The sequence below is a fragment of the Bombina bombina genome, chromosome 8 (assembly GCF_027579735.1).
Source record: "Bombina bombina isolate aBomBom1 chromosome 8, aBomBom1.pri, whole genome shotgun sequence".
NCBI classification, from domain to species: domain Eukaryota; kingdom Metazoa; phylum Chordata; class Amphibia; order Anura; family Bombinatoridae; genus Bombina; species Bombina bombina.
In genome coordinates, this window is record NC_069506.1 from 178,773,812 (window position 1) to 178,795,079 (window position 21,268).

The 21,268-nt window shown below is 39.9% G+C and overlaps 1 protein-coding gene across 1 annotated transcript in view; it reads right to left on the minus strand.

Annotated features, from left to right (window-relative positions):
- Positions 1-916: 916 nt before the first annotated feature.
- The window catches only part of CDC42EP5 (CDC42 effector protein 5), a 44,996-nt gene continuing 24,644 nt past the window's right edge, over positions 917-21,268 (minus strand). Inside the window, exon 3 of the mRNA XM_053690754.1 lies at positions 917-3,279. Within this exon, the coding sequence (XP_053546729.1) occupies positions 2,340-3,266 (927 nt within the window). The 5' untranslated portion in view covers positions 3,267-3,279 and the 3' untranslated portion in view covers positions 917-2,339. The remainder of the gene's footprint in view (positions 3,280-21,268) is intronic.

The window sequence follows — 21,268 nt, forward strand, 5'->3', positions numbered from 1 at the left end:
TGTGGGAACTGCACTGGATCTTATTGACAAATGCTAAGATCATCAGCCTCCAGGCAGAAAACTTCATCCATCTGCTGCCTGAGAGTAAATAGTACACACCGGTACCATTTAAAATAAAAAATTCTTGCTTGAAGAAAATAAATAAAAACTAACATTTTATCACCTCTTTCACTTTACCCTTCCTAGTACTTAGAGTAGGCAAAGAGAATGACTGGGGGGTGGAGCTAAGGGAGGAGCTATATAGACAGCTCTGCTGTGGTGCTCTTTGCCACTTCCTGTTAGCAGGAGGATAATATCCCACAAGTAAAGGATGAATCCGTGGACGCGTCGTATCTTATAGAAGATATAGATATACACATATAGATCCATACACACACCTTTGAGCCCTTCCAGTCAAACACCTGGTCATGTATCACATCCATTTAAAACACTTTATACATTTCAATAATAAAACATATATTTTACATTTAAAAAGGGACATTAAAACACAATATATTTCACGCACCTACCTTTAATCATGGGTGTTGCCATACACAAGTATATGCAGGTATCTGAAGAAGAGTTGCTGCACATGTACAAACAGGTCAACACTGGAATGTATTGAAAGATTTCAACCTGGCGACAAACTAGAGGGAGGCTGGGGAATGACCTCAATATTATGCTTATAGTGTTTAATGTCCCTTAACTATGTGCATGTGTGAGATATATTGATATATCTATATCTCTCAATAGTGTTCCACTTGTAATTTAGGCCTTTATGAGGAAAATAAAAATGTAATTTGCCTTTAGCCCTGGTTAGTCGGCAAGAAAAGTAATGCAAACAACATAAATATAAATCTCAAGCACCGTTTAAATCTTAAAAATATTCAGTTGTACTTCAGGAACTAAAACTAGATAAAAACCAAGTACACAACGGTTTAATGCAGAAACATTTATATAAAAGTATTGTAAAATACATTTTGAAAATCTTTTTTTTCCTTATACAGAAGATCAAAAAAGGAGAAATATGTACAGTTTAAATGTTTTAATTAGCACTTAAAAACAATAATTATAGAATTTTGTTTGCGTAGCAGGGAGTGTTGTGTCTGGTTCCACCAGGACAACAAAAATTTGCAAGAGAAAACCAAAACAAACTAAAAAAAAATAAAAAATATATAATTAACTTCCTCCCCCTCCCCCCACCATATATTAGGGATATGGTATAGCATCTGCAAAGATGTGTTAGAGTGTGCAGTACTAACAAGAATAAAAAACTAAGTGGGTATTTATTGACTCGCTGATCAGATACTGTATTTAAATTATGAATATATTTGGATTCCATTTGACAGTCATCCACGTTACTATATGGCTGTTATTTTACACATTTATTTTTTAGTATACACTTTCAGAGAATAGATTTTTGGATTATACTGCATACAAAATACTGAGTGGTCAGAATTTGGTGAAATAAAATTTAAAAAAATCAAATCATCCACAGGAGAAAGCAATATTCTGGTTCACAATACGGAAAAGGAGTAACTAGAGATAAAACGGTTACATCATTTTCCAGAACCAGACTTTAAGAAGCAAAATAATAGTTTTAGTGTACTTAATGTGACTACAGTCCCACTGACATTTTTTAGTCCGTATAACTCCTAATGAACAAAGCAAAAGGGAATTAAAACAAAATGTCTTGGCCAACAAGTGTAGTGTTCAACACTATAAAAATAATTTTCCATCAAAAATATAGATTTAAATCCTTTTCAATATGTAAGATTCTGAGATAGCAAAGAGGGATGTAAAAGGAGCATAGAGTACAAATTATTTTACTAATATGTTTTAAACCCTTAACCCACAAAGTGATCATTATAAACAATGTTACATTTTTGTAATAAGAACCAAAAAAAAAAAAAAAATAATCACTTAATCCCACTTTGGACATATTATAAAATTTCTTTAAGTATTACAAATCACTCTTAAATATGTGTTTCTTTTACAGGTTTAGACAAGAATAGAAGTCATGAAAAAAAAGGAATAGTGAAACATTTTAAATGTCACATTTGTTTGTTCCTTTAACAGTCTAATAAAAAAAAAAAAAAATCTGAAGCACAAACGTGCTCAATGACAATGCAAAGTTCCAAGCTCTTCAATTCCTAGCTAGGCCCATGTGTGATAAATGCAGAAGTTTGTTGAATAAGTCACACTCATTTTTATAAACCAGAATTAGGATTCAGCTCTACCTATGATGCTTCAAATTGTTCACATTTATAGTTTATGCAATTTGCAAAAGTTGACCTTTTTCACCATCTTTATCACAGTGATATATAAGCGTAGGAGTTCACGTACAGCATTTGCCATCCCTATACACCTATCTCATCATCAAGGTCCTCATCAAATGTATATCCTTGCCCAGCATCTTCATCATCTTCTTCATCATCATCATCCTCCTCCTCCATCTGAACAGAGTGACTTGTGTGCAAGCTCTTTTCATGTTTTACAGAACCATCTGTAATACCCTCATAAATAGACCTCTTTTCTTCTTCACTGTCTTCCTCATAAGCCGATTGGTTGGACCCTAGATTTTCAGACACAGAGTTTGAGTTACAGTCAACACCTGAGTTTGCAATAGGCAAAGTGTCAGACAGCGTATAATGGGTACCCTGTGCTTCTAAGGCCAAGGAAGGCTGGATGTGTTTTTCACTATCTGTATTCTTAATAGGAGAAAACTTGTAGTCAAAATCGCACTTAATGTCTGTATTGTTCCAGTCAGCAGTGGAAGTATCTTTGTCCATCACACCTAACACTTCATCCATGATAGACGGTCCCAAGTCAAGGTGGAAGGACAAAATGGATTCTGCATGCTTCAGCCCACAGTCACTTCCAGGTGACAGCCAGTCAAACTGATCAGACTGGCCTCCACTGGTGCTAGTGTTCCACAAGGTGTCTTCTTTGGATGGTACATTATTAACAGGGCTAGATGAAACACTTCCTGCACCAGAACCTATTCCAGAGGACTGTGAGAGCTGGCTGAGTGAATCTGCCAATTTACCATCCACTTGATCTTTTGAGCTAACTTTCCTAAGGCCATTCTTTTTGGGGGCTGAGACTTCTACGGTTGGTGACGATGATGGTCCATGATTACTTAGGAAGGAAGTGTCTCCAAAGACATCACCCCCTCTTCCAACATGCATGGTGTGTCTAAAATCCCCCAAAGGAGCACTAATCATATCCCGATCAATGCGAGATCGCTTCTTTGAGTGGGATCCTGATTGCTTAAGGATTGGCATCTTGTCAAAGAATCTAAAAGAGAAAAATATTTAAAGTTTAGCAATGAGAAAAAATAATAGATTTAATCCATCTATATACACACACACACTCCCCGTGGTTCTCTGTATACTCTTACATAATCACTATGAACAAAGGTCACATCTAACATGTAGAGGGTTTAAAATGTCAGTCATTCCACATGTAAGGAAGAATCAAAACCACAAGTTGCACAGGAAATTCTGCCTTTTAATTTATAGGAAAAACGTATTTACAGGACCAAATTATTTTATCCTTGAATCTTCAATTAATTTGCTTTTCCTTCACAATAACTTAATTTCAACATTACAGAGCATGCCTTACTCAGGATCGGTTATTCCAGGCTGTTAACACTGTTTTCTGCAAATATTGCTACTGTCAAAGACAGGATTTCCATAGTTCTGCTACTTAGTGTAGTTTTAATTTTTCTTTATGATGGCGTTTTCTGTGACTATCGAGGACTTATAGTATAGGAAAGCTGCAGTCTTTCTATTGGGTGCTCAAATACTGTCTATATTTGCATACTGGACGACACTTCTCCATGTCTTCACTGGTCAAAGTAAAAGTAAAAACCAAACAAACAGACTTGTAGGCACTTTTGTAAACCCTTGAAATTATTCAGGAAGCCTCCCTGTAACCCTTCTTTAATCTGAATAATGTGACAATATAATTTTTATATAGTGATTTTATGTGATTTTCATTAGCAGTGTAATGAAGGTCTTATACCTATTTTATGATGCACCACATTCTCCTTTTGTTGCACTATGAATAAAAGTTGATATGAAGGAAAATAACTAGCAGGAGCTGAAGATTTTGTGGGCATATTTTGCCTCCTTTCAAAACAATAGAATTACATAACTGGCAAAGGCAGAAGAAAACAAATTCACTTAGAATTTTAAATGGAGTAGTAATTTTTTTCTTGCAAATTTCAAACATACTTCCATTTTCCCAGCTCTCTGTATCATGTGACAGAAGCCAGCCAATCACAAATATTGATACTGTTGTACTAATACACGTGCTCAGTAGGAGCTGGAGCCTCATAAAATGGGCAGATATAAAGAGTGTACACAATTTCAAAAAGTACGTGCAGTGGAACTTTTTTTTTTTTTTTTTAAACATATATGATCTGTCTGAATCCTGAAAGTTTAATTTTGACAGTAGTGTACCTTCATATGGAAATAAATGACATGAGTAATAACGCTAACTAGGGATGCACCGAAATTTCGGCCACAGAAACGTTTCGGCCGAAAATTGAATTTTTGGCTATTTCGGTTTTCTTGCCTGTTATTTTAGGTAAAATTATTGTGTAGCATATTTCAAATTTGATGCTAGCCTAGAGCTGCTGTTCGAGTTAATTTCTTGACTTACTGTTTCTCATATAATTCGTTTTCTAGGACTATACTTTATTTGGATAATTGGTAAAAAAAAATAAAAAATAAAAAAAACATAATTTATGCTTACCTGATAAATTCCTTTCTTCTGTAGTGTGATCAGTCCACGGGTCATCATTACTTCTGGGATATTACTCCTCCCCAACAGGAAGTGCAAGAGGATTCACCCAGCAGAGCTGCACATAGCTCCTCCCCTCTACGTCACTCCCAGTCATTCGACCAAGGACCAACGAGAAAGGAAAAGCCAAGGGTGAAGTGGTGACTGGAGTATAAATTAAAAAATATTTACCTGCCTTAAAAACAGGGCGGGCCGTGGACTGATCACACTACAGAAGAAAGGAATTTATCAGGTAAGCATAAATTATGTTTTCTTCTGTTAAGTGTGATCAGTCCACGGGTCATCATTACTTCTGGGATACCAATACCAAAGCAAAAGTACACGGATGACGGGAGGGATAGGCAGGCTCTTTATACAGAAGGAACCACTGCCTGAAGAACCTTTCTCCCAAAAATAGCCTCCGATGAAGCAAAAAGTGTCAAATTTGTAAAATTTGGAAAAAGTATGAAGCGAAGACCAAGTTGCAGCCTTGCAAATCTGTTCAACAGAGGCCTCATTCTTGAAGGCCCAAGTGGAAGCCACAGCTCTAGTAGAATGAGCTGTAATTCTTTCAGGAGGCTGCTGTCCAGCAGTCTCATAAGCTAAACGAATTATGCTACGAAGCCAAAAAGAAAGAGAGGTAGCGGAAGCTTTTTGACCTCTCCTCTGCCCAGAGTAAATGACAAACAGAGAAGACGTTTGTCGAAATTCCTTAGTTGCCTGTAAGTAAAATTTTAGAGCACGGACTACATCCAGGTTGTGCAGTAGACGTTCCTTCTTTGAAGAAGGATTTGGGCATAAAGAAGGAACAACAATCTCTTGATTGATATTCCTGTTAGTAACTACCTTAGGTAAGAACCCAGGTTTAGTACGCAGGACTACCTTATCCGAATGAAAAATCAAATAAGGAGAATCACAATGTAAGGCTGATAATTCAGAGACTCTTCGAGCCGAGGAAATAGCCATTAAAAATAGAACTTTCCAAGATAACAACTTTATATCAATGGAATGAAGGGGTTCAAACGGAACGCCCTGAAAAACATTAAGAACAAGGTTTAAACTCCATGGTGGAGCAACAGTTTTAAACACAGGCTTAATCCTGGTCAAAGCCTGACAAAAAGCCTGGACGTCAGGAACTTCTGACAGACGTTTGTGTAACAGAATGGACAGAGCTGAGATCTGTCCCTTTAATGAACTAGCAGATAAACCCTTTTCTAAACCTTCTTGTAGAAAAGACAATATCCTAGGAATCCTAACCTTACTCCAAGAGTAACCTTTGGATTCACACCAATATAGGTATTTACGCCATATCTTATGGTAAATCTTTCTGGTAACAGGTTTCCTAGCCTGTATTAAGGTATCAATAACTGACTCAGAAAACCCACGTCTTGATAAAATCAAGCGTTCAATTTCCAAGCAGTCAGCTTCAGAGAAGTTAGATTTTGATGTTTGAAGGGACCCTGTATCAGAAGGTCCTGTTTCAGAGGTAGAGACCAAGGTGGACAGGATGACATGTCCACCAGGTCTGCATACCAAGTCCTGCGTGGCCACGCAGGTGCTATTAGAATCACTGATGCTCTCTCTTGTTTGATTCTGGCAATCAATCGCGGAAGCAACGGGAAGGGTGGAAACACGTAAGCCATCCTGAAGTCCCAAGGTGCTGTCAGAGCATCTATCAGGACTGCTCCTGGATCCCTGGATCTGGACCCGTAACGAGGAAGCTTGGCGTTCTGTCGAGACGCCATGAGATCTATCTCTGGTTTGCCCCAACGTCGAAGTATTTGGGCAAAGACCTCCGGATGAAGTTCCCACTCCCCCGGATGAAAAGTCTGACGACTTAAGAAATCCGCCTCCCAGTTCTCCACTCCCGGGATGTGGATTGCTGACAGGTGGCAAGAGTGAGACTCTGCCCAGAGAATTATCTTTGATACTTCCATCATAGCTAGGGAGCTTCTTGTCCCTCCCTGATGGTTGATGTAAGCTACAGTCGTGATGTTGTCCGACTGAAACCTGATGAACCCCTGAGTTGTCAACTGGGGCCAAGCCAGGAGGGCATTGAGAACTGCTCTCAATTCCAGAATGTTTATTGGCAGGAGACTCTCCTCCTGACTCCATTGTCCCTGAGCCTTCAGAGAATTCCAGACGGCACCCCAACCTAGAAGGCTGGCGTCTGTTGTTACAATTGTCCAGTCTGGTCTGCTGAATGGCATCCCCCTGGACAGATGTGGCCGAGAAAGCCACCATAGAAGAGAATTTCTGGTCTCTTGATCCAGATTCAGAGAAGGGGATAAGTCTGAGTAATCCCCATTCCACTGACTTAGCATGCACAGTTGCAGTGGTCTGAGGTGTAAGCGTGCAAAGGGTACTATGTCCATTGCCGCTACCATTAAGCCGATTCCCTCCATGCATTGAGCCACTGACGGGTGTTGAATGGAATGAAGGGTGCGGCAAGCACTTTGAAGTCTTGTTAGCCTGTCCTCTGTCAGGTAAATCTTCATTTCTACAGAATCTATAAGAGTCCCCAGGAAGGGAACTCTTGTGAGTGGAACGAGTGAACTTTTCTTTTCGTTCACCTTCCATCCATGTGAACTTAGAAATGCCAGCACTAACTCTGTATGAGACTTGGCAGTTTGAAAGCTTGAAGCTTGTATCAGAATGTCGTCTAGGTATGGAGCTACCGAGATTCCCCGCGGTCTTAGTACCGCCAGAAGAGCACCCAGAACCTTTGTGAAGATTCTTGGAGCTGTAGCCAATCCGAATGGAAGAGCCACAAACTGGTAATGCCTGTCTAGGAAGGCAAACCTTAGGTACCGATAATGATCTTTGTGAATCGGTATGTGAAGGTAAGTATCTTTTAAATCTACAGTGGTCATGTACTGACCCTCTTGGATCATAGGTAAAATTGTCCGAATAGTCTCCATCTTGAACGATGGAACTCTTAGGAATTTGTTTAGGATCTTTAAGTCCAGGATTGGTCTGAAAGTTCCCTCTTTTTTGGGAACCACAAACAGATTTGAGTAAAACCCCTGTCCCTGTTCCGATCGTGGAACTGGATGGATTACTCCCATTAACAAGAGCTCTTGTACGCAGCGTAGAAACGCCTCTTTCTTTGTCTGGATTGTTGACAATCTTGACAGATGAAATCTCTCTCTTGGAGGAGAGTATTTGAAGTCCAGAAGGTATCCCTGAGATATTATCTCTAGCGCCCAGGGATCCTGAACATCTCTTGCCCAAGCCTGGGCGAAGAGAGAAAGTCTGCCCCCCACTAGATCCGATCCCGGATCGGGGGCCCTCAATTCATGCTGTCTTAGGGGCAGCAGCAGGTTTCCTAGTCTGCTTGCCCTTGTTCCAGGACTGGTTAGGTTTCCAGCCTTGTCTGTAGCGAGCAACAGCTCCTTCCTGTTTTGGTGCAGAGGAAGTTGATGCTGCTCCAGCTTTGAAATTACGAAAGGAACGAAAATTAGACTGTCTAGTCTTGGCTTTGGCTTTGTCCTGAGGCAGGGCATGGCCTTTACCTCCTGTAATGTCAGCGATAATCTCTTTCAACCCGGGCCCGAATAAGGTCTGCCCTTTGAAAGGTATATTAAGCAATTTAGACTTAGAAGTAACATCAGCTGACCAGGATTTTAGCCACAGCGCCCTGCGTGCCTGAATGGCGAATCCTGAATTCTTCGCCGTAAGTTTAGTAAGATGTACTACGGCCTCTGAAATGAATGAATTAGCTAGTTTAAGGACTCTAAGCCTGTCCGTAATGTCGTCCAGAGTAGCTGAACCAATGTTCTCTTCCAGAGACTCAATCCAGAATGCCGCTGCAGCCGTGATCGGCGCAATGCATGCAAGGGGTTGCAATATAAAACCTTGTTGAACAAACATTTTCTTAAGGTAACCCTCTAACTTTTTATCCATTGGATCTGAAAAAGCACAGCTATCCTCCACCGGGATAGTGGAAGCTAAGGTAGAAACTGCTCCCTCCACCTTAGGGACCGTTTGCCATAAGTCCCTTGTGGTGGCGTCTATTGGAAACATTTTTCTAAATATCGGAGGGGGTGAGAACGGCACACCGGGTCTATCCCACTCCTTAGTAACAATTTCAGTAAGTCTCTTAGGTATAGGAAAAACCTCAGTACTCGTCGGTACCGCACAATATTTATCCAACCTACACATTTTCTCTGGTATTGCAACTGTGTTACAATCATTCAGAGCCGCTAACACCTCCCCTAGTAATACACGGAGGTTTTCCAGTTTAAATTTAAAATTTGAAATATCTGAATCCAGTCTGTTTGGATCAGAACCGTCACCCACAGAATGAAGTTCTCCGTCCTCATGTTCTGCCACCTGTGACGCAGTGTCTGACATGGCCCTAATATTATCAGCGCACTCTGTTCTCACCCCAGAGTGATCACGCTTACCTCTTAGTTCTGGTAATTTAGCCAAAACCTCAGTCATAACAGTAGCCATATCCTGTAATGTGATTTGTAATGGCCGCCCAGATGTACTCGGCGCTACAATATCACGCACCTCCCTCTGAGCGGGAGATGTAGGTACTGACACGTGAGGCGAGTTAGTCGGCATAACTCTCCCCCCGTTGTTTGGTGAAATTTGTTCAATTTGTACAGATTGACTTTTATTTAAAGTAGCATCAATACAGTTAGTACATAAATTTCTATTGGGCTCCACTTTGGCATTGCAACAAATGACACAGGTATCATCCTCTGAATCAGACATGTTTAACACACTAGCAAATAAACTTGCAACTTGGAAATACAATTCAATTAGAATAATATTAAAACGTACTGTGCCTTTAAGAAGCACAGAAGATCTATGACAGTTGAAAATTAATAAATTGAAACAGTTATAGCCTCAATCCTTGTAAACAACACAACTTTAGCAAAGGTTTAATCCCATTAGCAAAGATAACAAATTCTGAAAGCAGGAAACAAATTACAGAATAAACGTTTTTTATCTCAGTCAAACTATAATTCTCACAGCTCTGCTGAGAGAAATTACCTCCCTCAAAATAAGTTTTGAAGACCCCTGAGCTCTGTAGAGATGAACCGGATCATGCAGGGAATACAATGAGTTGCTGACTGAAATATTTGATGCAGTAAAAGCGCCAAAAAAAACGGCCCCTCCCCCTCACACACAGCAGTGAGGGAGAACAGAAACTGTCAGAAAAACAGATTAAGCAACTGCCAAGTGGAAAAATAGTGCCCAAACATTTATTCACTCAGTACCTCAGTAAAATGAAAACGATTTTACATTCCAGCAAAAACGTTAAACATAATCTCTAGTTATTAAACAGCTTTATGTATTTCTTACAGTGTAATTCTAGTGAAGTACCATTCCCCAGAATACTGAAGTGTAAAGTATACATACATGACATTATATCGGTATGGCAGGATTTTCTCATCAATTCCATTGTCAGAAAATAAAAACTGCTACATACCTCTATGCAGATTCATCTGCCCGCTGTCCCCTGATCTGAAGTTTACCTCTCCTCAGATGGCCGAGAAACAGCAATATGATCTTAACTACTCCGGCTAAAATCATAACAAAAACTCTGGTAGATTCTTCTTCAAACTCTGCCAGAGAGATAATAACACACTCCGGTGCTATTTTAAAATAACAAACTTTTGATTGAAGATATAAAACTAAGTATAATCACCATAGTCCTCTCACACATCCTATCTAGTCGTTGGGTGCAAGAGAATGACTGGGAGTGACGTAGAGGGGAGGAGCTATGTGCAGCTCTGCTGGGTGAATCCTCTTGCACTTCCTGTTGGGGAGGAGTAATATCCCAGAAGTAATGATGACCCGTGGACTGATCACACTTAACAGAAGAAATACTGTTAAATCTGATTCTGTTACACAGAACTAAATACAGAATAATACAGTATATTGATATTTAATATTGTTTTAAGTAGGGATGCGCCAAAATTTGTTTGCAGAAACATTTTGGCTGAAAATGGAATTATCGTTTTTTTGTTCTTGGTAAAATTATTGTGTAGCATATTATTGTTTTATGATATTTTTTTTCCAATTTTAGTGTGTTGCTTTCAATAAAAGTGTGGTTATTTTATTTTATTGGCTTGCAGGTTTTCAGATTCATTCATAAAATAGTCTAATTATACAAAAAACAAAACAAAAAAAAATATATATATTTTAAAATAATTTTGAAAAAAACAAAACAAAAAAAACCCACACATTTTCTGTTTCGGATAAGTGCATCCTGGATTTTGGGATTCGGTTTCAGAATTTCCATTTCAGTGCATCACTAACGCTAACACTAGTTTCCAATTTAACACCTATGTTTATGCAACTACTCAGCTGAAAGATAAATCACACAAATTGTGTGCCGATTACAAAGCCTATATAAATGTTTCCTATTCTCCTATATTTTCAAACTACCACCCAGATTCTGTCAGGAGGGAATGTAAAGATTTTGCCTGGGGCTTTTATTATTACAAGCAAATAATTTTACCAGAACTGATGCAAAACTCACACCTGACATGTCAGCTACCTGACAGACGCCGTCTGAACATGCAAATAAACAGAACAAAAGCACAAGTGAAGCTATGGAGATATGAGCAATGCATGAAGCGTGGTATATAATTAGCCAGAGTCTCACTTCTTGAGATCATTTGACGATTTATGTACTTGCTCAAAGAGCATAGAATGAAGCTTCACGTAACCACCTTGTAATTACATGACATATCTGTTGCCTCTCTATAGAATAACACAACAGCCAAGTTGAAACCACTTTACATCTTGTTTATTGCAATTGTTTTTCAAAAGCCAAACTCCACCCACTGCTTGACTTATTTGAAGGAACCAATCTGAGCTTTAGTCTGCAGACAACAAGGATAATTACATTAGTATTAAGTGAATTGTTTTACAATTGTTATTAGTTAATGCTGATTAGGGAAAGGGTGCATTTTGAAATTCTAATGAAACTATATTGCAGAGATGTTTTATTATTCATAATTACATTTTTAAAATGACAAAATAAAGGTGTTTACTGTTCCTTTAAAAGGGACATAAAAAGGAACAATAATAGAATGCTGTGGAGTTATTTCTTGCAGAGAATCCTGCAATGGATTAAATGCATAGAAAAAAAAAAAAAGGGAGAGGGATTTAAAAAGTGTATATCTGTTTATTGTGGAGAAGATTTGAACTGTTTTTAATTAACTTGCTAGGATTAAAAAGGGATACTAAACCTAACATTTTTCTTTCATGATTCAGACTTTCTAATTCAGGGCTCGACAAACCCAGGAGCCAGGTAGCCACTGGCTCCTAGAATTTTACCTCTGGGTTATCCTTCATCTCTATATACAACTGCCACACTGTCTGGCTCCTAAATCTTTTTACTACCTCCTAATTTTTAAACGGATTTGTCGAGCACTGTAATCTAATTTACTCCTATGATAATTTTTTCTCTTGCCATCTTTAATTGAAAAAGCAGTAAAGTAAGGTTACATGCAGGCCCATTTTTGCTTCAGCACCTGGGTAGTGCTTGCTAATTGGTGGCTAAATGTAGCAAGCACTACCCAGGTTCTGAACCAAAAATGGGCCGGCTCCTAACCTTACATTTCTGTTTTTTTCAAATAAAAGATAGCAAGAGAATGATGAAAAATTGATAATAGGAATAAATTAGAAATTTGCTTTAAAGTTGCATGTTCAATCTGAATCATAAAAAGGGGGGGGGGGGGTTAGTGTCCTTTTAAACACTGTCTCTGCAAATAATAGGGTGGCAAAGAAAAAAAAAAATATCCAAAACATTCAGCATTTTTAAAATGCTGATCTTTCACATACACATCACAACATTTCCAAGTTCATTGATACTTTACTTTTTAAAACACAAACAAATTTAACCTGTCAAAGTCCAATTTAAAGTGTTTGAAAAAGCCAAAAGGGTACAGCTGTTTCTAATACTTTTAAAGTTTTTTGACTTCATATCATCAGCAAGTTTCCATAACTTACAAATCATCCGCTCTCAATAGGCCAGAGAAGTGCCCACTTCCAATCCGGAGACAATTTATTTGTAATTCACAGAACAATGGAAATTGTCAGAGCCTGACAAGCTTTTGGCATTTTCAAGCACTACAAATTAAATATATTTCACATGTATATGTAGGAGCACTACAAATATAAAAATGTGTTTAATTTGGCTTGAAACGAACACAGAGCCCAGAGTCTGCACTATATTAGTGCAGATTTACCTTGTTTGCTGTAACTGTTTTCTAATGGTCAAATAACCCACCACTTTATTTATTTGTAGAACACAATGTAGACTTGTGCCTGCAGGTAAGATTAGCAACTGTCATTATGCTAAAATTTCCATTGTTTGGTGTCAGCAGAATAGATAAAATAAACTGTAATTTAGGGAGATATTGTCCAAGGTTAGGCATGTGAAGTCTGCCATATGCTCTTTCAATTTTCAGCAATGAAAAAAACATAATTTATGCTTACCTGATAAATGTATTTCTCTTGTAGTGTGTTCAGTCCACGGGTCATCCATTACTTATGGGATATATTCTCCTTCCCAACAGGAAGTTGCAAGAGGATCACCCAAGCAGAGCTGCTATATAGCTCCACCCCTCACATGTCATATCCAGTCATTCGACCGAAACAAGACGAGAGAGGAGAAACTATAGGGTGCAGTGGTGACTGGAGTTTTAATTAAAATTTAGAACTGCCTCAAAAAAAGACAGGGCGGGCCGTGGACTGAACACACTACAAGAGAAATAAATTTATCAGGTAAGCATAAATGATGTTTTCTCTTGTTAAGTGTGTTCAGTCCACGGGTCATCCATTACTTATGGGATACCAATACCAAAGCTAAAGTACACGGAAGATGGGAGGGACAAGGCAGGAACATTAAACAGAAGGAACCACTGCCTGTAGAACCTCTCTCTCTCAAAAACAGCCTCCGAAGAAGCAAAAGTGTCAAATTTGTAAAATTTTGAAAAAGTGTGAAGCGAAGACCAAGTTGCAGCCTTGCAAATCTGTTCAACAGAGGCCTCATTCTTAAAGGCCCAGGTGGAAGCCACAGCTCTAGTGGAATGAGCTGTAATTCTTTCAGGGGGCTGCTGTCCAGCAGTCTCATAGGCCAACCGTATTATGCTACAAAGCCAAAAAGAGAGAGAGGTGGCCGAAGCCTTTTGACCTCTCCTCTGTCCAGAATAAACGACAAACAGAGAAGAAGTTTGCCGAAAATCTTTAGTTGCCTGTAAGTAGAACTTCAGGGCACGCCCCAAGGCAGAACATACAGTGATCTGAGATGTCATCGCAGAAAATGCATCATGTCTACAGAAAGAACAGGATACATGCAGGAAGTGTTAGCGATTTAACTTTTCAGCCCTGCTCCACATTAGGCTGTTCTCTTCAAACAGCGTTGTGCTCTGGCTGTACTGTGTAAGTTTTCCTTATCACAATTCCTCCTGAGCAATGTGCTGTTTAAAGTGAACAGTCAAATACGCAGTAGCGCTGCAAAGTAGCAGTGCATTAATTGACTGGCTCTCAGAGATCATTCCAAGCCCGTCCCCTAGCCTTTCACAGTCTGCAAAGCTGTTTTTTTTCTGAATGTAAAACATTCATATAAGCAATGCACCTTTTTTAGAGTGTCTGCAACTAATTTGCAATGCAATTTTCAACTACTGCACTATATTTATAAAACTTTAAATATTGCTTTATTTTCCAGTTAACTAACACATTACAATTCAACTGGTGCCTTAGTGTAATTGTCTAATATAAAATTGAATTTTATTTAAAAATGACCTGCAGAACATTTTTCACTAAAAAAAATCTCATCGCAGAAAGTGAAAAAAAGTTCTGTCTCTGGGAGGGCACGGACTACGTCCAGATTATGCAAAAGACGTTCCTTCTTTGAAGAAGGATTAGGACATAATGATGGAACAACAATCTCTTGATTGATATTCCTGTTAGAAACAACCTTAGGTAAAAACCCAGGTTTAGTACGCAGAACTACCTTGTCTGAATGAAAAATCAGATAAGGAGAATCACAATGTAAGGCAGATAACTCAGAGACTCTTCGAGCCGAGGAAATAGCCATCAAAAACAGAACTTTCCAAGATAAAAGGTTAATATCAATGGAATGAAGGGGTTCAAACGGAACACCCTGAAGAACTTTAAGAACCAAGTTTAAGTTCCACGGAGGAGCAACAGTTTTAAACACAGGCTTAATCCTAGCCAAAGCCTGACAAAAAGCCTGGACGTCTGGATTCTCTGCCAGACGTTTGTGTAAAAGAATAGACAGAGCAGAAATCTGTCCCTTTAACGAACTAGCGGATAAACCCTTTTCTAAACCTTCTTGTAGAAAAGCCAATATCCTAGGAATCCTAACCTTACTCCATGAGTAACCCTTGGATTCACACCAATATAAATATTTACGCCATATCTTATGGTAAATTTTTCTGGTAACAGGTTTCCGAGCCTGTATTAATGTATCAATTACCGACTCCGAAAAACCACGCTTTGATAGAATCAAGCGTTCAATCTCCATGCAGTCAGCCTCAGAGAAAATAGGCTTGGATGGTTGAAAGGACCCTGAATTAGAAGGTCCTGCCTCAGAGGCAGAGACCATGGTGGACAGGACATGTCCACTAGGTCTGCATACCAGGTCCTGCATGGCCACGCAGGCGCTATCAGAATCACCGATGCTCTCTCCTGTGTGATCCTGGCAATCAGTTGAGGTAGCAACGGAAATGGTGGAAACACATAAGCCATGTTGAAAACCCAAGGGGCTGCTAGTGCATCTACCAACACCGCTCCCGGGTCCCTGGACCTGGATCCGTAACAAGGAAGCTTGGCGTTCTGGCGAGATGCCATGAGATCCAGCTCCGGTTCGCCCCAACGAAGAATCAGTTGAGCAAACACCTCCGGGTGAAGTTCCCACTCCCCCGGATGAAAGGTCTGGCGAATAAGAAAGTCCGCCTCCCAGTTCTCCACGCCTGGGATGTAGATCGCTGACAGGTGACAAGAGTGAGACTCTGCCCAGCGAATTATCTTCAAGACTTCCAACATCGCTAGGGAACTCCTGGTTCCCCCTTGATGATTGATGTAAGCCACAGTCGTGATGTTGTCCGACTGAAATCTGATGAACCTCAGTGTTGCTAACTGAGGCCAAGCTAGAAGAGCATTGAATATTGCTCTTAATTCCAGAATGTTTATTGGGAGGAGTTTCTCCTCCTGAGTCCACGATCCCTGAGCCTTCAGGGAGTTCCAGACTGCACCCCAGCCTAGTAGGCTGGCATCTGTTGTTACAATCGTCCAATCTGGTCTGCGAAAAGTAATTCCCTTGGACAGATGAACCCGCGACAACCACCAGAGAAGAGAATCTCTGGCCTCCTGGTCCAGATTTAGTAAAGGGGACAGATCTGAGTAATTCCCATTCCACTGACTCAGCATGCATAATTGCAGCCGTCTGAGATGCAGGCGCGCAAATGGCACTATGTCCATTGCCGCGACCATTAAGCCGATTACTTCCATGCACTGAGCTACTGATGGGCTTGGAATGGAATGAAGGACACGGCAAGCATTTACAATTTTTGATAACCTGGACTCCGTCAGGTAAATCTTCATCTCTACAGAATCTATAAGAGTCCCTAGAAAGGGAAACCTTGTGAGTGGTAACAGAGAACTCTTTTCCATGTTCACTTTCCACCCATGCGACCTCAGAAATGCTAGAACTATCTCTGTATGAGACTTTGCATTTTGAAAACTTGACGCTTGTATCAGAATGTCGTCTAGGTACGGAGCCACCGCTATGCCTCGCGGTCTTAGTACCGCCAGAAGCGAGCCCAGAACCTTTGTAAAAATTCTCTGGGCCGTAGCCAACCCGAAGGGAAGAGCTACAAACTGGTAATGCCTGTCTAGAAAGGCAAACCTTAGGTACCGATAATGATCTTTGCGAATCGGTATGTGAAGGTAGGCATCCTTTAAGTCCACTGTGGTCATATATTGACCCTCTTGGATCATGGGTAGGATGGTTCGAATAGTTTCCATCTTGAACGATGGAACCCTTAGGAATTTGTTTAAGATCTTCAGGTCCAAGATTGGCCTGAAGGTTCCCTCTTTTTTTGGAACCACAAACAGATTTGAGTAAAAACCTTGCCCTTGTTCCGTCCGCGGAACCGGGTGGATCACTCCCATTACTAAGAGGTCTTGTACACATCGTAGAAATGCCTCTTTCTTTATTAGATTTGTTGATAACCTTGACAGATGAAATCTCCCTTGTGGAGGAGAAGTTTTGAAGTCCAGAAGGTATCCCTGAGATATTATCTCCAACGCCCAGGGATCCTGGACATCTCTTGCTCAGGCCTGAGCGAAGAGAGAAAGTCTGCCCCCCACTAGATCCGTTTCCGGATAGGGGGCCCTTTCTTCATGCTGTCTTAGGGGCAGAAGTAGGTTTTCTGGCCTGCTTGCCCTTGTTCCAGGACTGGTTGCCTTTCCAACCCTGTCTGTAACGGGTAGCAGTCCCTTCCTGTTTTGGAGCGGAGGAAGTTGATGCTGCTCCTGCCTTGAAATTACGAAAGGCACGAAAATTAGCCTGTTTGGCCTTTGATTTGGCCCTGTCCTGAGGAAGGGTGTGACCCTTACCTCCAGTAATGTCAGCAATAATTTCTTTCAAGCCGGGCCCGAATAAGGTTTGCCCTTTGAAAGGAATATTAAGCAATTTAGATTTAGAAGTTACATCTGCTGACCAGGATTTAAGCCATAGCGCTCTGCGCGCCTGGATGGCGAATCCGGAGTTCTTAGCCGTTAGTTTGGTTAAATGCACAACGGCATCCAAAACAAATGCATTAGCTAGCTTAAGGGCTTTAAGCTTGTTCATAATCTCATCCAATGGTGCTGTGCGAATAGCCTCTTCCAGAGACTCAAACCAGAATGCCGCTGCAGCAGTGACGGGCGCAATGCATGCAAGGGGCTGTAATATAAAACCTTGTTGAACAAACAATTTCTTAAGGTAACCTAATTTTTTATCCATTGGATCTGAGAAAGCACAACTATCCTCCACCGGGATAGTGGTACACTTGGCTAAAGTAGAAACTGCTCCCTCCACCTTAGGGACCGTCTGCAATAAGTCTCGTGTGGTGGCGTCTATTGGGAACATTTTTCTAAACATCGGAGGAGGGGAAAAGGGGACACCGGGTCTATCCCACTCCTTGCTAATAATCTCTGTAAGCCTTTTAGGTATAGGAAAAACGTCAGTACACACCGGTACCGCATAGTATTTATCCAGCCTACATAATTTCTCTGGGATTGCAACCGTGTCGCAATCATTCAGAGCCGCTAACACCTCCCCTAGCAATAAACGGAGGTTCTCAAGCTTAAATTTAAAATTTCTGAATCCGGTCTCCCCGGATCAGATCCGTCACCCACAGAATGAAGCTCTCCGTCCTCATGTTCTGCAAATTGTGACGCAGTATCGGACATGGCTCTCGTGTCATCGGCGCGCTCTGTCCTTAACCCAGAGCTATCGCGCTTGCCTCTTAACTCAGGCAAATTAGATAATACTTCTTTCATAACATTAGCCATATCATGCAAAGTGATTTGTAAGGGCCTTGATGTACTTGGCGCCACAATCTTACACACCTCCTGAGCGGGAGGCGAAGGTACTGACACGTGAGGAGAGTTAGGCGGCATAACTTCCCCCTCGTTGTCTGGTGATAATTTCTTTACCAGTAAAGACTGACTTTTATTTAAAGTAACATCAATACAATTGGTACACATATTTCTATTGGGCTCCACATTGGCTTTTAAACATAATGAACAAGTAGATTCATCTGTATCAGACATGTTTAAACAGACTAGCAATGAAGGCTAGCAAGCTTGGAAAAAATCTTTCAATAAATTTACAAGCAATAGAAAAAACGCTGCAGCGCTTTTAAAAACACAAAAAAATGTCACAGTTGAAATAACAATGAACTAATTCAGTTATAGCCAACAATTTTAACAGTAAATGTATGAATTTAGCAGAGGATTGCACCCGCTAGCAAACGGATGATTAACCCCTCAATACCCAAAAAACGGATAAACAATTTAAGATTTAACGCTTTTATCACAGTCAAACACACTGTCACAGGTCTGCTGTGACTGATTACCTCCTTCAAAAATGAATTTTGAAGACCCCTGAGCTCTCTGGAGACGTCCTGGATCAAGGAGGAAGAAGCAGGAAGACTGTGCTAGAATTTTAACTGCGCAACAAGGCGCTAAAAAAGGCCCCTCCCACTCATATTACAACAGTGGGAGACCTGTTACAACGGTTTCTATGTAGAAATATACGTTAGCCATATGGAAAAAAATCATGCCCAAAAAGATTTATCACCAAAGTACCTCACAAAACGAATAACATGCCAGTAAACGTTTTAAAAACAACTTTCCAGTGTTATGCAAAGTTATCACTAAGCCTGCTACCAGTCGCTTCTACTGCAGTTAAGGCTCATACATTTATTTCAGTATTAACAGTATTTTCTCAGTCAAATTCTAGTCCCTAGAAAATAACTCAACTGCGCATACATTTATCAGCCTGATACCAGTTGCTACTACTGTATTAAAGGCTGTACTTACATCATATGTGTAACAGCAGTGTTTTCTTAGTCAATTCCATTCCTAGAAAATATTACTGCACATACCTCATTTGCGGGGAACCCCGCATGCTATTCCCTTTTCTGAAGTTACCCCACTCCTCAGAATGTGCGAGAACAGCCAGTGGATCTTAGTTACGTCTGCTAAGATCATAGAAAACGCAGGCAGATTCTTCTTCTAAATACTGCCTGAGAGAAAAAAAAAAAAAAAACAGCACACTCCGGTGCCATTTTAAAATAATAAACTTTTGATTGAAGAATAATTAGGTAAAAAACTCCCATCTCCTCTCGCGACCTCCTTCTTTGTTGAGACTTTCAAGAGAATGACTGGATATGACATGTGAGGGGAGGAGCTATATAGCAGCTCTGCTTGGGTGATCCTCTTGCAACTTCCTGTTGGGAAGGAGAATATATCCCATAAGTAATGGATGACCCGTGGACTGAACACACTTAACAAGAGAAACCAAAGTTAAAGGAAAAGGCATGAAATTAAATAAGGAAAGTATATACCAATGTTTTACCATGTATAATAATTTTATATTACAAACTCAAAGTGTCCACTGTCCCCTTTAAAACCCTTAGTAGTTTAGATGCAACAAAGTCTTTAATGTCCCTTTAAATATGCACAGCATGTGATGCATGTTTGAAGGAATGCGGCAGAGGTCTGAGGTCACACCAAAAATATAAATAGCAGCTGGAAATGTAAGCAACAAAGGAATGACCAGTTCGAACCCAGAGTAAACTTACCTAGAGAGACTAATAGAATTAAAAATAAACTTGTTGGGATGCTTGTCTAACAAACATTCTTTAAAAGGGACACTCATCAAAATGAAACTCATGATTCAGATAGAGCATGTAATTTTAAACAACTTTCCAATTTACTTCCATTAACAAAATGTGCACATTATTTTCATATTTACACTTTGAGTCACCAGCTCGTACTGAGCATGTGCAAGAATTCACACAATATACATATATGCATTTGTGATTGGCTAATGGCTGTCACATGATACAGGAGGAGTGGAAAGACACTTCACTATGTCAGAATTTAAAAAAAATATAATAATAATAATAATAATAATAATAATAATAATAATCTTCTACGCATTTGAATTTCAGACTAGGTTTTCCCAAGTCTTGGTTGGCTTCACTGATGAAATTTGGGGAATTTACATCAGATCCAGGGCTCACACAAAGCTCTCGAGCGGAGTATGCTCAATCAAAAAAAAAAAAAAAAAAAAAAAAAAAAAAAAAAAAAAAAAAAAAAAGACTGCTTCACTCACGTTTTAACTTTGTTATTCCTGTGTCAGTCTTTTATTATGCATTTGTTGATTATGCATATCTACTGTATTTACTGGTCCTTAATCATTATACAAGACTTACTGATCTAGGAATCTCACATGTAGTTAGGCGACTACAGATGGGCACCAGCATCTCAGTAGACTTACTGATGTAATATACAGAAATTGACAACATTCCTGGGCATACCAGGGAAAGGTGGTTAAAAATGAGTGCCATGCTAATTACCCTAACTATGCCTTGGTAAACACATTTAAGACCTTTCCAATGTAATCTGTACTCACTTGTCCTACAAATAAAGAATATCCTCCCTTGTGAACAAACACCAAGCTTTTATATGCTGATGCATTGTAGTCACTAATACTACACAACAGTTCATACATACATGTGCGCACCCCCCCCCCCAAACACACACACTTTTTACAGCAGGTCTGTAACCTTGGGACAAAATGCAATGGTGAGAGCTTGCAATTTTACAGCATACACAACAGGGGCTGACATTTCACAGAGCCAGTTATACCAGGTAAGGCTGTAACAGTAGCAGAGGTGCATTCACAGAAATCTACTAGAGGAAAGTTAGCTGTAAAACTGAG